At 43.3% G+C, this 17,090-nt stretch overlaps 1 protein-coding gene across 3 annotated transcripts; it reads right to left on the bottom strand.

The window, feature by feature from the left end:
* Window positions 1–14: 14 nt before the first annotated feature.
* Window positions 15–15,697, bottom strand: dbnl (drebrin like). 3 transcript variants are annotated; one of them, NM_001142659.1, is given in 14 exon segments: window positions 15–330; window positions 490–1,438; window positions 4,391–4,466; window positions 4,593–4,678; window positions 4,767–4,949; window positions 5,076–5,169; window positions 5,600–5,633; window positions 6,102–6,253; window positions 6,339–6,416; window positions 6,649–6,792; window positions 8,232–8,306; window positions 8,392–8,504; window positions 9,108–9,163; window positions 15,497–15,595. In NM_001142659.1, coding segments are annotated over 13 exon segments (1,314 nt in total). In that variant the 5' UTR covers window positions 15,580–15,595; the 3' UTR covers window positions 15–330; window positions 490–1,298.
* Window positions 15,698–17,090: the final 1,393 nt, after the last annotated feature.

The raw sequence follows: 17,090 nt of genomic DNA on the forward strand, positions 1-17,090 counted from the left end.
AAAGAAAATGAAGCCAGTATTACAAAGTCTTTTATTTTTTAATGATTAAAAAAACCAAGAACAAGAAATAAGTTTCAGCATGATTATGTGATTTCACAGGACACAGAATTATGTATCATCCTTAGCATGATCCTACAAGCCCAGAGATTCCAAACCAGCATTCAATAGTCACAGGGGAGGCATGGATGTGGTCTCTACAGACCGCCCACCACATTTCACATTAAGTAGGAGCACAGGTAAGGGGGGGGGGGGGTATTCTGGGGATGGGGTATACAGGAATGTTTGTAGGAAAAGCAAATACTGGCAGCTTAGTGTGGGCATAGGAAAGCAAGTGAGGATAAATGAGAGGGTAAAAGGAAGAACCGAGACTAACTATCCTTACCAATAACTGTCGCTTAAAAAGAAGCCCATGGAATGCTACCAAGTAATAATTACAGTGACAGTCATGTCATGTGGGAAATCCATTCTGGTTTCTTATCTGACAGAGCACACGAAGATAAAGTAATAATGGGTGGAACGTTCATCCCGGGTCTATTAACTCACAGCAACCACATATTCCCTTTCAAACAGCAAACCAATACATGTTGCCTGCTCATTGATTGCTATGTGACTTCTGGGTTAACATTCGCTTTGTCAATGTTCTCGCTTTGCCCAATTGGAATCATGGGAGTGCTGGGGGAGAAAAGGCTCTGGCTGGGTGGCTAGACAAGCAATAATCCTTGGGCACATCTAAACCAACCAATAAAACCAGAAGGTGGGATAAACAGCAAGAAAGCCTTGTGAGTAGTGAATATCAAGCAAGGTGGCCTAGCGACACAGCCTGGAGTGGGGCTAAACAAGCATGAACCCCTTGGCGTGGTCCTTGAAGGCTGGGCAATAGTGGGAGATAATGTTCAAAGAGGGGAAAAAGCTGAAGGAGCTGAACAAAAAGATCAAGGAAGCAGGAGGAGTGACTAATAGACCCTTTGGTCCACAGAGCTAGCAATTATAGCCCAGTGTAAGACCCTCAGTCTTGCAGAGTCCAACAGAAATGCCAACAGAGCTGCCTGCACAGCACAAGGAATGCTTTCTCACAGCACCTAGGATAAAAGTTGATCAAAAGCCCTGGTGCTAAACTAAGAATAGTATATAAATTAACCGTCTAGTTGGTCAACAGGAAGCATTTTGTTCAAGTGAAGACATGAAGTGCTTTTCTTGTGGTAATAGCCTATGGTGTTAGAACCGTTTTAGTGCAACAGGAACCTCTCATTGCCAGGACCAACCTCCCCCCATACTGCTTGTGCTCAGCACCAGCAAACTCACTCTAGCAACTCAACATAATTGGCTGGGAACATTCCAAAGTGACCATTGGGACCAATACCGCGCCACCAGCCTTCGTCAATCTTCTCGATATGTGTTATAAAGTCGTCTGGGTCAAATGAGATCTCTGTATCATCAGCTGCAAAGAAGGAAAGAAAAAAAATCCCCACCGTTATTTTATATATATATATATATACATATATATATATACATATATATATATACATACATATACATACATATATATATACATACATATATATATACATACATATATATATACATACATATATATATACATACATATATATATATATATACATACATATACAGTGGTGTGAAAAACTATTTGCCCCCTTCCTGATTTCTTATTCTTTTGCATGTTTGTCACACATAAATGTTTCTGATCATCAAACACATTTAACTATTAGTCAAAGATAACACAAGTAAACACAAAATGCAGTTTTTAAATGAGGGTTTTTATTATTTAGGGAGAAAAAAAATCCAAACCTACATGGCCCTGTGTGAAAAAGTAATTGCCCCCTGAACCTAATAACTGGTTGGGCCACCCTTAGCAGCAATAACTGCAATCAAGCGTTTGCGATAATTTGCAACGAGTCTTTTACAGCGCTCTGGAGGAATTTTGGCCCACTCATCTTTGCAGAATTGTTGTAATTCAGCTTTATTTGAGGGTTTTCTAGCATGAACCGCCTTTTTAAGGTCATGCCACAACATCTCAATAGGATTCAGGTCAGGACTTTGACTAGGCCACTCCAAAGTCTTCATTTTGTTTTTCTTCAGCCATTCAGAGGTGGATTTGCTGGTTTGTTTTGGGTCATTGTCCTGCTGCAGCACCCAAGATCGCTTCAGCTTGAGTTGACGAACAGATGGCCGGACATTCTCCTTCAGGATTTTTTGGTAGACAGTAGAATTCATGGTTCCATCTATCACAGCAAGCCTTCCAGGTCCTGAAGCAGCAAAACAACCCCAGACCATCACACTACCACCACCATATTTTACTGTTGGTATGATGTTCTTTTTCTGAAATGCTGTGTTACTTTTACGCCAGATGTAACGGGACACGCACCTTCCAAAAAGTTCAACTTTTGTCTCGTCGGTCCACAAGATATTTTCCCAAAAGTCTTGGCAATCATTGAGATGTTTTTTAGCAAAATTGAGACGAGCCATAATGTTCTTTTTGCTTAAAAGTGGTTTGCGCCTTGGAAATCTGCCATGCAGGCCGTTTTTGCCCAGTCTCTCTCTTATGGTGGAGTCGTGAACACTGACCTTAATTGAGGCAAGTGAGGCCTGCAGTTCTTTAGATGTTGTCCTGGGGTCTTTTGTGGTCTCTCGGATGAGTTGTCTCTGCGCTCTTGGGGTAATTTTGGTCGGCCGGCCACTCCTGGGAAGGTTCACCACTGTTCCATGTTTTTGCCATTTGTGGATAATGGCTCTCACTGTGGTTCGCTGGAGTCCCAAAGCTTTAGAAATGGCTTTATAACCTTTACCAGACTGATAGATCTCAATTACTTTTGTTCTCATTTGTTCCTGAATTTCTTTGGATCTTGGCATGATGTCTAGCTTTTGAGGTGCTTTTGGTCTACTTCTCTGTGTCAGGTAGCTCCTATTTAAGTGATTTCTTGATTGAAACAGGTGTGGCAGTAATCAGGCCTGGGGGTGACTACAGAAATTGATATTGAAATTGAAAATTGAAATTGATAAACCACAGTTAAGATATTTTTTAACAAGGGGGGCAATCACTTTTTCACACAGGGCCATGTAGATTTGGAGTTTTTTTTCTCCCTTAATAACGTAAACCTTCATTTAAAAACTGCATTTTGTGTTCAATTATGTTATCTTTGACTAATAGTTAACGGTTTTTGATGAGCAGAAACATTTAAGTGTGACAAACATGCAAAAGAATAAGAAATCAGGAAGGGGGCAAATAGTTTTTCACACCACTGTATATACATACATATATACACATACATATACATATATATATATACACATATATACATATATATATATATATATACATATATACATATATATATATATACATATATACATATATACATACATATATACATATATACATACATATATACATATATACATATATATATACATATATATATATACATACATATATACATATATATATACATATATATATATATATACATATATACATATATATATATACATATATATATATACATATATACAAGATAAGAAGAAAAAGAAGCCGCTCTCTCAGGACTTAGGTGCAAAAATAAAAAGTAATTTATTGAGTAGATGAACTGACGTTTCGGCTGAACACCTCAGCCTTTCTCAACTTTTTCAACTTTGAGAAAGGCTGAGGTGTTCAGCCGAAATGTCAGTTCGTCTACTCAATAAATTACTTTTTATTTTTGCACCTAAGTCCTGAGAGAGCGGCTTCTTTTTCTTCTTATCTCGTTTTCACTTTGAAGACTGCACCCAGGCGGATTTGAGATTTATACGTGAGTGCCAGTATTGCATTTTGACTTTTTATATATATATATATATATATATACATATATACACACACAACACCTATTGTATTATTAGAAAGCAGGATCCTTTCCCGTCCATCTTTCCACCCTAACTCGCCACACTGTGCTGTATTTAGCTATAATTGTAACTGCTAACCACTTCCCTGCTAGGAGCTGACAATGCTGCTCCTTAAATAAACAAGCACATTTTGCTGAATGGCCAAATACACTAAGCATTTAGTTGGAGAAGTGAATGCTTTCCTCAATAGGCCATTGCTGAATGATGGCACTTGACGAACAGCTACTTTTTCGACATAATTATCAAGAGGGCCACAGTATTCCAGTTCTGGCTTATTCTATGGGGCAATAACAAATGCTATATAACCATAATCATTTTGTTATATGTCATTTTAACAGTGATGACTCAAATAAACCTGGGTGTTGGCTATGATCAAATCCACCCCCCTTCCTTTAGGGAGCCCTACATTTAAAATAAGCCATATCTATTTCCAATAAGCTCTGCCTCCTTCTCTATACATGCACATGTGTACACCACATTCTTGCATACACACCTGCTTGGTAGTCATACAGTGCCCGTGCACAGATTCCTCTATCTTCCTCCACTCCAGTCTCATATACTGGCTCATCCTGGTTAACCAGAGACAAAAGTAAATAAGACTTTGACTCTCTGCTTCTCATGCCAGAGAAGAGAATACGCCACTTCTCATCTTCAGCTCAGCACAGCGGATACTGAGGATTTTGTATCTCACTCACCAGGGGTGTATCCTGATATATATTTTCGTCCTCAGTGGTGTCCTGGTATATATTCTCTTCTTCTTGCTGGGAGGCAGTGTCTTGCTCTGCAGGCAGAAAGTGACCCATCACACTTGTCCTCCTAGTTACAAGCTTTGTATCCAGCATATTACTTTTGTTACTTATGCTTTGTACCTTTCACATGGACAGTGGGCTCTGGTGGATGAGAGACAGGGGGCACAGGAGATTCTGGGGGTGTCTGGTGAGCACGATTAACAGGGGATGATGGGGGTTCCTGGACACGATGTACAGGGGACGAAGGAGGTGAAGACTCAGGCTGACAGGCCGACTTCTGCAAGAAGGGACTGCGCAGCCTCCCTGAGGATTGGCAGAGTGAGAGACTAAGACACCATGAGCAGACAGACTGTGATGAACTCAGAACAGAAACATTAGTATACATCTGCCATCACTCACACAATCCTAACAGCAGGCACTCATACTCACCAGGCTGGACACTCACTGGGCCAGACTCGGGTAATGAGCGTTCTTTCTGAAGGAACATCTCACGTGGGTTAACAGAGTGCTGGGAGGCAGGAACCTATGCAAGAAAAAAAAGGTCTGCATTAACATCTCATTTCATTTCTACTAACCCTGTATAATGCCCTGCTCAGAGGCACTTCGATGAAATACATGTTCGCTGGTGGGATGGCAGGGGAAGGCAACTCGGGGAGATTAGTCGCCCGCGAACAGGGAGTTTTGCCGCGGGCGACTAATCTCCCCGTGTGCCAGAGCCCTAAGTTGTATTACAGATACATGTTTGGCTGCACCTCATCTATGCCTGCAGAGCCCCTATAAAGAGGCTTTATCATTGTTTAGCAGTTGCCTCTGAGATTTCTGCCCATTTATCTAATTATTTCCTCCAAATGTTTAACCATTACCTTTTTTTCTGCATTTTGGATATTGACTGACCTTTAACTTCCCTGTACTCAGAACTGCCATGACCCTGTAGTAAGAACATGGCTACTCACCGTCTGCTGTTTCTCTCCCTCCTCCTGATGTTTCCTGTGAAGAATCAAAGAAAAGTTACTAAGGAAATTCTCCCAGTGCCAGTTGTCCTTGCTCCTAATAGATCCAATTAAGTTCCTACTGAAAAGGCAGAAAGTAGAGCACTGTTCTACAGCAAAGACTCAGCAGAAGGAGGCAAAAAATTAAAAAAAACATAAATAATGAAGACCAATTAAAATGTTGCTTAGAATTACCTATTATAACATACTAAAAGTTAACTTAAAGGTAAACCACCTCTTTAAGTTACCTCCAAACCCTTTCTAAATTTGCTCATCCATTGTTCAAGTGTGTCGCTCAGTTCCAGTCTTCTCAGAATCTCTGCTCTCTATGCTCTTTCCTTGCTTTCTCTTTGTACAAGCTCCAGTGCTTTTCCCTTTTCTCTCTCTTTCCTTTCCTTATCTTTTGTCTCCAGTCATTTCTTTATTATGTTTGCTCTCCGCTCTCTTGTACAAATGTGGCACTCACCTCTGTGCATCTATCTCCTTTGCCCTCTCTCGGAACCTCCGCTCTCTCTCCTCAGCCTCTCTCTGCTCTCTCTCCTTGCGCTCCTTTTCCAACCGATCCTTTTCTAAATTTGCCCTCCTGTGCTCCTCCAATCTCCGTTCCTCTTCATCTTTCTGAGAGACAGAGGAACTGTGTATTTCACGTGCACCTTTAGACCCTGGTCGTCATTTTTAGATCCGTACAAGCACCATTACTCACCTCTGCCTTAGCCCAGAAATTCTCCTTTCCTACGCGTTTTATCTCTGACATTGCATTGGTTTTCTGATACACTGACCCCTGTTAAAAGATTAAAATATATCAAACACTGGAATAACTCACAATCAATTACTTAGTGAAGGGTTTTATTTTGCATAAAATCATATTTTTAGTTCAAGTTGGCCCCCACATGTTATAGAGGGATATACCTGAAAAGAGTTGGAGAGAACTATTTTGTAACACTGTTCATATAATTCTAATTTCCCTTTATTTTGTCTCTCTCCACAGCTTTTAAAATAAAACCTTTTCTTACCACTGGTCCTTGGGGTCCCTCATTGCCCCTGTTACTCTCCTTGTGGAAGTTGTAGTTGGCGCCAGATGCTTTGGCCACCTTTTCCATGATGGCGTCTGGCTCTACATCCTCTTCGGCACGGGCATTAATTGTAACATGTGCACCCTGGAATAATAGGAATGGAATAAAATATGTTGAAAGCAAGATGTCAGTAACACACCCAGACTGGGATTTAAAATAGGCCCTGGCATTTCAAGTACACAGGGGCCCAATAAATAGTGACTGTCTATGGCATCTTACAGCAGCCCCTCTGGCATTTTACAGAATTTACAGATTGCCAGTCTGGGCCTAGTTACATGTGGGAAAATATGGTTCCCCAGTGGAGTTGAGGAGGCCAGTACCTATTTGATCAAGCCTTGGTACAGATAATAAAGTAGTCCCATCCAGGCCCAGACTGGAATTCAAAATGCCCCCCCTCAAACAGCCCCCTACCAGCCCAATAAATAGTGACTGTCTATGGCATCTTACAGCAGCCCCTCTGGCATTTGCCTGAATCTACAGATTGCCAGTCCAGTTGGGTAAGCAAACTTGGGCAAAGCTGGAGGCAAGACAGTAAGGGTGAAGGTATCGGCCATTACTCCATGGGCTAAAGTACCCTACATGTGACATTAGCTTAAAGAACTTGCTTTGGATCAACTAAGTAGTCTGCCATGACTATATACACAAGGGGGTGCTTGATGTTATAAGTCCTTAGCTGCCATTTGCTTAGCTATACCAATATATTATTTTAGCAGTCAACAAATCCTATATTAGTTGTAAGATACAAAATTAGTAGAAGGTGGGGCAATGGCACACAGACAGATAAAAGCATGGGGTGTTTTTTCTGCCCCGTCTGCCTCTAAGTATAGAGATAAGGTAGTCTAAATTGGCATAGATGGACATTATTTCTTTAAGCAATTAAAAGGCAAGTAGTTTAAGAAGCAGCAAGGATTTTTAGGAAGGAAAAGTAAGGGAGGAATAAGAGATGAAGACTCAGACCAGATAATAGAACTAGGGGACAGAAGTGCATTCATACCTGGCAATACAGAGCTATGACTGGATGTGGCTCCCACTACATCAAGGCCTTTTCAGCTTACAGTGCAAGGTATGTCTTTTACTAGGTCTTGTCATTATGCTGCAACACCATTCAGTTTTTTTGCACAGGCTGAAATTTGCTCTCTAATTATATTATGATCAGTGGTTCACTGGGGGGAATAGGGGAAAAGGGGAATTTTTATTGCTGTAAAAAAATCACCCAAACGGTACTGGATGTTAACTAAATGTGTTTTCCAAATGTTTTTATTCTTCATCCTCCATGGGTTTGTTTTATCGCCATGACAGATCCCCTTTAAACCAGTTACTGAAGGTGAAGGTGCATTATAAATCACAGCTACGGGCATTTCCTTCTGATTCCAAAAGTAGATGTTCGGGCAAGTGGCTAATCCCTGAATCTAGTTCAGAAGGAGCAAAGCAGCTCCACTGTTTTACCTAAATAGCAACCATGTGTGTCATGTTCCTCGGACAAGTTAATAGCAGATTTATGAAGTGCTGTTACAGTCTGATACCTTGAGGAAGTTGGCCATGGTGCTGACATGGTTGGCACAGACCCCTTTCCGGGCATCATTCACACCTTCGCCTGTCTATAAGAAAAAAAAATGGGAGAAATGTTAAATATATATCAGGGACAAAGGGGCTGTAGGATACTTGTTGGTCTCCAAAGCTCACCCAGTTCACAAGGACAAATTTTGGGAGTCCTGAGTTGGGGTCTTTCACCCTGCAGAAGGCGTACATCACTTTGCCGCTGCTCAGTTCTTCCACTAGCTCCTCAAGCCCCCCATCTGAGGTAAAAGAAAAATAGGTGAAAAAATAACAGAAGAAAAATACCTCCAGTCACTGCAACCAAATACACAGAAATGGGAATCTATGGGCAGTGTATTACCCTGGCTCCATCGTCAGCATAAAGGTGACATAACCACACATACAACAGGCGTCTTTAAGTGCTTAAAATAGTGACCAATGTCATTGGAATCTGTGCCACCCGTCCAGCTGGATCTATAAGTGTTCCTGATTTGTTAAGGGTCTCAGCAATATAAATTATGATTCATGGCAGTATGGACGCTCGGGTGTGGTTTTATTGGAGTCTGTGGATGAGATGTAATTTGCCTATTGTGAAGGGACCAACACATCTACTCACATGCCAAGGATCTGTGATTTTCGGGGGGGGGGAGGACTAGGTTTTCTTGAAAAAAATCGGTGTATCAAGAGGCATAGCTGGGCACTGACACCACTGAATGGTGGGCTGCATGACGCCATACACAGTCAATACAGACAGAATGCCAGGGGAAGGGGGGATATAAAACCATAGCAAAACAGGGTGACTGAGGCCAATGGGTGCCCCCATATGTCATACAACCAATGCGTAAAAGGCATGGATCACTCACCTCCAGTTTCAGCCAATCTGATGTCATTGCTGTTACCTTCATACGTATAGAGAGCCCTTGAATAAAACATTGCAGCCATTAATAATTGAATGATTTAATGGGCAATCTACTCTGAAACATTAACATTGCATATAAAATGAACCCAGTAGCTGCAGCCCTCTCTGATTGTTTCGCCATTGTACATTTACTGTAGAAACTCTCTGGAAAAGCTGCCTGGTATATGTGCAACGGCCCACAGCCTGCCCAGTACCACCGTTACGTAGCTGCTTGCCACTAATTACAGTGTGCCATACTGGCCTCAGGCAGGAAGTGGAACTATGTGGTATCACCACAGGAACGTGCTCTCTGCCACGGAATGTTTGGTAAATGCACAATGATGTGAGCTGCAGTTGCACATTGCTTAGGTGGCTCCTTTCTATAATAAAGAGCTTGCTGTTTAGGGGTGCAGAACAAAGGGTATGGGTATGACTATCCCTGAGGGAGTGTGGGTGGCTGTATATTAATACAGAAGTAAATGGCTATTTCTGTATTAATATAATAAAAGATAAAGTTTGCTGCACGTGCAGACTGACATTTTAGATTGCAGATCTCTACTACGGCGCCAAACTACTGGTTTGGTATCAGAAGGGTTAATGTGCGTTTCCCACGCACTACCCTTTTTTCACTTCCTTGCGCAACCCCCCCACTTCCTAATTAAAATGAAAACCGCTTCATTGCAAGAGAAGCCAGAATTACCTGACCCATATACGGACACCCATAGGCAGAGAGAGTGTTACCCAGAAGCACTTGCAACTGTACAAGAGTGACTGTGGTTAGGGGATACATGTGCACCCAGGCACGCACACAGACGACTCTTATACTTATCAGCATATACATCACCACTACTAGAACCTGTCTTTCCACATTAAAGGTTAGTATAGAACCTGTGCACCCACTAACAGCACCCCAAGCCGTAGTTCAACACCCTCTGGGGCCAATCCTTGAAGTAGAGACCAAAGAAATGACATTTAGCCAACCTGCATTTAAGGCGCACAGGGAAAAATGGTGTAAGGGGGCTCTTTTCTCTCCCCCTTCTGAACAATGTATGAGAGTGGCTTCTGATTAACACTAGGCAATGGCTCTCACACAACACAGAAATATATTATGGAATGACAGAAGGAGTGCTAAGAGACCAATAGGTTGATATCATTTTAAGGGGGCAAGCAAGGGATGAGCATCAGGCAATGAACAGATCCCAAACAAGCTGCAGGCACAAGTCTGTATTTGTACTAAATATACACACACAGGCATAATAATGTATGGAGCCATGCCAGATATAATGCCACAGCCTGATCTTACACTGTGTAATTACGCGGGTGGGACACTCCTTGGTGTTTCACCCTGAGTCGACACCACTTTTAACTCTTTGCAGCTTAAGAGCAGCCACAGCCTGGAATTATATATATATCTGTATATAGCTGTCAGACCCAGGCCAGATATATAAATGTTTGCTGCTCACTCCATATGTATATATATATATATATATATATATATATATATATATATATATTTTATAGAGAGAGAAATGCTGCAGCTTGTATAAACAGCGGGCACAATTAGTCTGTGCAAAAGACCAGAGGTAAAGGCCCTAACTATAACTGTGCATCTATCCAGTAACCCACAGCAATCGGACATCTGTTTTTTTCATTCTATAACCACACAAGTCACATAAAAGCTAAAAGTCAGTTGGGAGCTTCAAGGTACAGCACTAATGCTAAGCGCCTATCTTACTATACAAGGGCCGAGCTGTACCTGGATATAAATAAAAACTTGTTTCCTGGGATTATATCAGGGATTATATTATCAAGCCCGCAATCTGTGGGTTCTGGCAAATGCCAGAGGGGCTGCTGTAAGATGCCATAGACAGTCACTAGTTATTGGGCTGTTTGGGCCTCTGTGAACAAGAAATGCCAGGGCCTATTTTAAATTGCATTCCAGGCCTGGATGGGGCTACTTTATTACGTACGTACCAAGGCTTGCTTAGATAGGCTACAAGTGCATGAACCTTTTAGTACTTTGAGCATATAAATATGCCCCTTTATATCAGGGTGAAAACATGGCTCCTCCAAGAATGAATCTGTGCACCTGTAGATACTCAGTGATACAGGTGCTCACATTCTAACATAGTTTATAGTTATTCATCTTTTTCTCTGTAATTATAAAACAGTACCTTGTACTTTATCCCAACTAAGATATAATGAATTCTTATTGGAGCCAAAACAATCCTACTGGGTTTAATTACAGATTAAATATTTTTTTAGCAGATTTAAGGTAGGAGATATGATTACAGAAAGATCCCTTATCCAGAAAACCCCAGGTCCCGAGCATTCTGGATAACGGGTCCCATACCTGTACAAGTGTATAAAGATCTCCCTATTTATATCCCACATTAGGAAATGAACTGACTTAATGTTGGGCTGCATAAAGTATTTGCAATAAAGGCATCTGCTCTACAAGAAAATACTGGAAGGGGTGTTTACATGACAAACTACAAGGTTAAATGTAAGACTCCCTATGAAAGAGTCTGTTTGCACGTGATCCTGGGTAATATAAATCACCTATATAATACGCTTTACACAGGGGGTAGATGCGTATCAATGAAGGTCACTGTTAATAGCTTTGTGTGCCTGAGCCCCTTGGTGAGAAAGAAAATCTTTGTGCAGGGCCGTATGTAAAGGATATTGTGCATGGAGTTGCTGAGTATTTGCAGCGCTTCTGTAGGCAAGTGATACTGGGTTATGTAAAGTTAATTTTTAGTAATTTATACAATGGCCAATTCTAATCAACTTTTCAATAGGTCTACATTATTTATTTTTTATAGTTTTTGAATTATTTGCCTTCTTCTTCTAACTCTTTGGCAGCTTTCAAATGGGGGTCACTGACCACGGCAGCCAAGAAACGATTGCTCTGTGAGGCTACAGTTTTATTGTTATTGTTCCTTTATATAACATATTTCTCTATTCAGGTTCTCTCCTATAAATATCAGTCTCTCATTCAAACCACTTCCTGGTTGCTAAGGTAATGTGGACCCTAGCAACCAGATAGCTGCTGAAACTGTAAACCGGAGAGCTGCTGAACAAAAATTGAAATAATTAAAAAAACTACAAACTATTATTAGAATAATTAAAAAAAAAAAAAGACAAATAATTAAAAATGAAGATCAACTGCAAATTGTCTCAGTATACTCTCATGTTGCTCACCAACCCCTTGGATGTTGCTCCCAGTGGCCTCAAAGTAGGAGCTCATTTTTGAATTTCTGGCTTGGAGGCAAGTGCTGATTGCATGAAACCCAGTGTAAAGCCAAACAGAGCTCTTATTTGCACCCCCAGGAACTTTTTCCATGCTTGTGTTGCTCCCCAACACTTTTTCCACTTGAATGAATGGTTGGGGATCCCTGCTCTTCATCATACAGAGTTAACGCAATGGTGAACGACCCCTTTAAGAGGCTTTAAAAAGGGAGCCCTGTCATCTGAACTTCCTCTAAATAGTATCCTGTGCAACAGCCTCTTGTAGAGGACTTTGTGTCAGGAGTTCCTGGTCATGCACAGTGATAATACATGGATATAAACAAGTGAATCATTTTTGTTACCTATATAAACTTCCCTTTTTAGTTGACCCAGAGAAGCAGAAGACAAAAAAAGCTGTGCAAATTGCCTTGGAAGTATGGAAAATCCTATTTGACTCCAAAAATACTTAATATTTTCCACCAGTTTAAAACACCGAGTGCCACAACCCATGATAGACTTCCATGTCTCCCATTCGCATTCTGGTAACTGAACTGGCATCTGCCATTCAAGAAAATGGGAGACACGGCAGGCAATCATAGGTGTTTTTTAATTTGGTGCAATATGATGGGCTGAAAATGCGCCCTTAGTGACAATAGCTTTATGTGCTCTTTATTCAAAGATTCCTACTTGGCCAGCCTGTCTTTACCAAAGTCCAAATTTCGGACTTTAAAAAGTATGAGTGGGGAAAAAAATCGTATGAAATCAGTAAATTTTGGATCGCATCGTGGTCGTACGAAAATATTGTGGTGCGATCCAAAAGATCCGAAATTTTCATATCCGAACGATCGCAAACAACGCGAAAAACTTTCTGACTTTGAACCTTCAGTGCATGATTTTGGAAGCCTCCCATAGGGCTCAATGGCACTCTGCAGCTCCAACCCGGCCCAAGGAAAGTCTCCCATAGGGCTCAATGGCACTCTGCAGCTCCAACCCGGCCCAAGGAAAGTCTCCCATAGGGCTCAATGGCACTCTGCAGCTCCAACCCGGCCCAAGGAAAGTCTCCCATAGGACTCAATGGCACTCTGCAGCTCCAACCCGGCCCAAGGAAAGTCTCCCATAGGGCTCAATGGCACTCTGCAGCTCCAACCTGGCCCAAGGAAAGTCTCCCATAGGGCTCAATGGCACTCTGCACTCCCATAGGGCTCAATGGCACTCTGCAGCTCCAACCCGGCCCAAGGAAAGTCTCCCATAGGGCTCAATGGCACTCTGCAGCTCCAACCCGGCCCAAGGAAAGTCTCCCATAGGGCTCAATGGCACTCTGCAGCTCCAACTTGGCCCAAGGAAAGTCTCCCATAGGGCTCAATGGCACTCTGCAGCTCCAACCCGGCCCAAGGAAAGTCTCCCATAGGGTTCAATGGCACTCTGCAGCCAAGGAAAGTCTCCCATAGGGCTCAATGGCACTCTGCAGCTCCAACCCGGCCCAAGGAAAGTCTCCCATAGGGCTCAATGGCACTCTGCAGCTCCAACCCGGCCCAAGGAAAGTCTCCCATAGGACTCAATGGCACTCTGCAGCTCCAACCTGGCCCAAGGAAAGTCTCCCATAGGACTCAATGGGACTCTGCAGCTCCAAGAAATAGCAAACCAGGGGAGCACTCACCAGATGGGTTGAACTGCAACTAGGTACTCTGTGCTGCAACGTCTCAAACACGCCCCCGATCCAGGCAAAACTCAGTGAAATATAAATAAATTGTGGACGGAGCACAGGAACATCCTTCTATAAAATATCACTTTAATTCAAACAATTAAAACCATCACGGAGTTAGGCACCCACAGCTTTACGCGTTTCATGGCTTCTTGCCACTTGATCAGAAGCTACACACACCCTGCAGCTCCAACCTGGCCCAAGGAAAGTCAAGATACTTTCCCCTGCTATAAAATAATTGTAACCAGTACTCACTGATGAGGGGATCAGTGCCTTCTTAAGTGAGTGCAATAAATATATGCTGGAAAGTAAATACAGAGATAAGCCAAGCATTAAGTCCCTGCACTAATTTGCCCTGTTACACACGTGTATGGTTATTTGGTTATTGTAGTTACCTATACAGGTCAGTCTTCATTTTGGATAGGATCCTTTAGCCCAGTGATCCCCAACCAGTGGCTCAGGGGCAACATGTTGCTCCCAGTGGCCTCAAAGTAGGTGCCCGATTTTAAATCTCTGGCTTAGAGGCAAGTTTAGGAAGCACAGAGACACAGTTTTACCCCAAGCAGAGCCTCCTGTAGGCCAGCAGTCCCCATGGGGCTCCCAAATAGGCAATCACAGTTGGGGGGTCCCTTAGCAGACTTACAGTATCCAATTTAAGAAAAAATCCCTGATCAGGAAAACCCCAGGTCCCAAGCATTCCAGATAACAGATCCCATACCTGTATATACAGGACACAGTGCATGTGAGCCCTGCCCATGGACACAAGCTCTCCCTATGTAGGGGTTGAACACATCTCCCCCCTGGATAGAAATCATACATCCCAGTACAGGGCAGAGTGCTAGAGATCCATACATAAGGACACAAGCTCTCCCTATGTAGGGGTTGAGCACATCTCCCCCTGGATATAAATCATACATCCCAGTACAGGTGCTAGAGATCATACATAAGGACACAAGCTCTCCCTATGTAGGGGTTGGGCACATCTCCCCCTGGATAGAAATCATACATCCCAGTACAGGTGCTAGAGACCATACATAAGGACACAAGCTCTCCCTATGTAGGGGTTGGGCACATCTCCCCCTGGATAGAAATCATACACCCCAGTACAGGTGCTAGAGATCCATACATAAGGACACAAGCTCTCCCTATGTAGGGGTTGGGCACATCTCCCCCTGGATAGAAATCATACACCCCAGTACAGGTGCTAGAGATCCATACATAAGGACACAAGCTCTCCCTATGTAGGGGTTGAACACATCTCCCCCCTGGATAGAAATCATACATCCCCAGTACAGGGCAGAGTGCTAGAGATCATACATAAGGACACAAGCTCTCTCTATGCAGATGTGTGTGCAGAGGGGCCCCTGGCAGTAATTACCCAATACAAAGCGCACAAAGGGACTCACTGCCCTTCTACTCACCAGTCTGTTTTAGTCTTTTCATCCAGCACATCTTTATATGCGGCCTGCAAGGCGGCCCCGTTCTTACTCAGGTTCACCGACATGTCCTTTCTTCTTCCGCCTCCACTCCCACACCGCTCCCTGTGCTGTCACTGCACTTACAGCCCGAATACTTCCTCCCCCTCCCAGCCAGTCCCTACCCTGTAACAGCCGGGCTTCCTCTTCCTGCACCGCCTCCTCCAACACTGCCCCCTGCTGGATCTCAGCTGGAGTAGCACAGCCAATGTCGCCCAGTCACACACACTAGAGCAAAAATAGTATATAGGAATCATACCTGGAGCGCCTTTCCTTTCAGTGTTTGCCTCAGAAGAGTTTTTCTAAGAAGCTTTTCAGAGTTGTTTCCTTTCATTTTAATATTGGTTCCCAAACTTTTGTGGGTACACAGCTAGGGTTACCACCTTTTCTAGAAGAAAATATTTGCTTTACTATATCTTTTTCCCACTAATAACATTGGCATTAGGCATCATTTTTACTGGCCATGCCAGGTGGCAACCCTATTAACACAGCCCTGGAACTCTCTTGCTCATTCTGAAACCCTTCAGCTGTAAGTAAAGTACAAACTCCCTCCCATCAATTCTACAGCCACATGAATATGAAGTGTAACTCTTAGGGCTCTGGCACACAGGGAGATTATCGCCCGCGACAAATCTCCCTTGTCACGGGTGACTAATCTCCCCGAGTTGCCATGACCCGCCATCCCACCGGCGAACATGTAAGTCACCGGCGGGATGGCACACGCGGTGGCGCGATTTCGCGCAAATCGCCGAAAAAGACTCGCCGCGTCTGCCATCCCACCGGCGACTTACATTGTCGTCGATGGGATGGCAGGGGAAGGCAACTCGGGGAGATTAGTCGCCCACGAACAGGGAGTTTTGCCACGGGCGACTAATCTCCCCACGTGCCAGAGCCCTAACACTACTGACTCTATCTTGCCCCTGCTCTGTTATCCTGCACCCCACAGAGCCCCATTACAGTCAGTCTTCCCTATTTGCTATCCTGCACCCCACAGGGCCCTTATGGACAGAATATTGGTCAGCCTTCCCTATTTGCTATCCTGCACCCCACAGGGCCCTTATGGACAGAACAGTGGTCAGTCTTCCCTATTTGCTATCCTGCACCCCACAGGGCCCTTATGGACAGAACATTGGTCAGTCTTCCCTATTTCCTATCCTGCACCCCACAAGGTCCCATTATGGGCAGAACATCAGCCTGTCTTACCTGTTTGCTATCCTGCACCCCACAGGGCCCCATTATGGACAGAACATCGATTAGTCTTCCCTATTTGCTCTCCTGCACCCCACATGGCCCTTATGGACAAAACATTGGTCAGTCTTCCCTATTTGCTATCCTGCACCCCACAAGGTCCCTTATGGACAGAATATTGGTCAGTCTTCCCTATTTGCTATCCTGCACCCCACAAGGTCCCATTATGGACAGAACATTGGTCAGTCTTCCCTATTTGCTATCCTGCACCCCACAAGGTCCCATTATGGGCAGAACATCAGTCTGTCTTACCTGTTTGCTATCCTGCACCCCACAGGGCCCCATTATGGAC

This window comes from Xenopus tropicalis, chromosome 3 (genome assembly GCF_000004195.4).
Source record: "Xenopus tropicalis strain Nigerian chromosome 3, UCB_Xtro_10.0, whole genome shotgun sequence".
Classification (NCBI taxonomy): domain Eukaryota; kingdom Metazoa; phylum Chordata; class Amphibia; order Anura; family Pipidae; genus Xenopus; species Xenopus tropicalis.

Excerpts from the sequence above, each read along its gene's own strand:
- dbnl (XM_012958365.3), bottom strand. The coding sequence starts at position 15,579 with ATGTCGGTGAACCTGAGTAAGAACGGGGCCGCCTTGCAGGCCGCATAT. Across the intron at positions 9,164-15,496 it reads GAAAAGACTAAAACAGACTG|GGCTCTCTATACGTATGAAG; the intron begins GTGAGTAGAAGG and ends GTTTTATTCAAG. Across the intron at positions 4,950-5,075 it reads CCCAGTGAGTGTCCAGCCTG|GGAGGCTGCGCAGTCCCTTC; the intron begins GTGAGTATGAGT and ends GCCAATCCTCAG.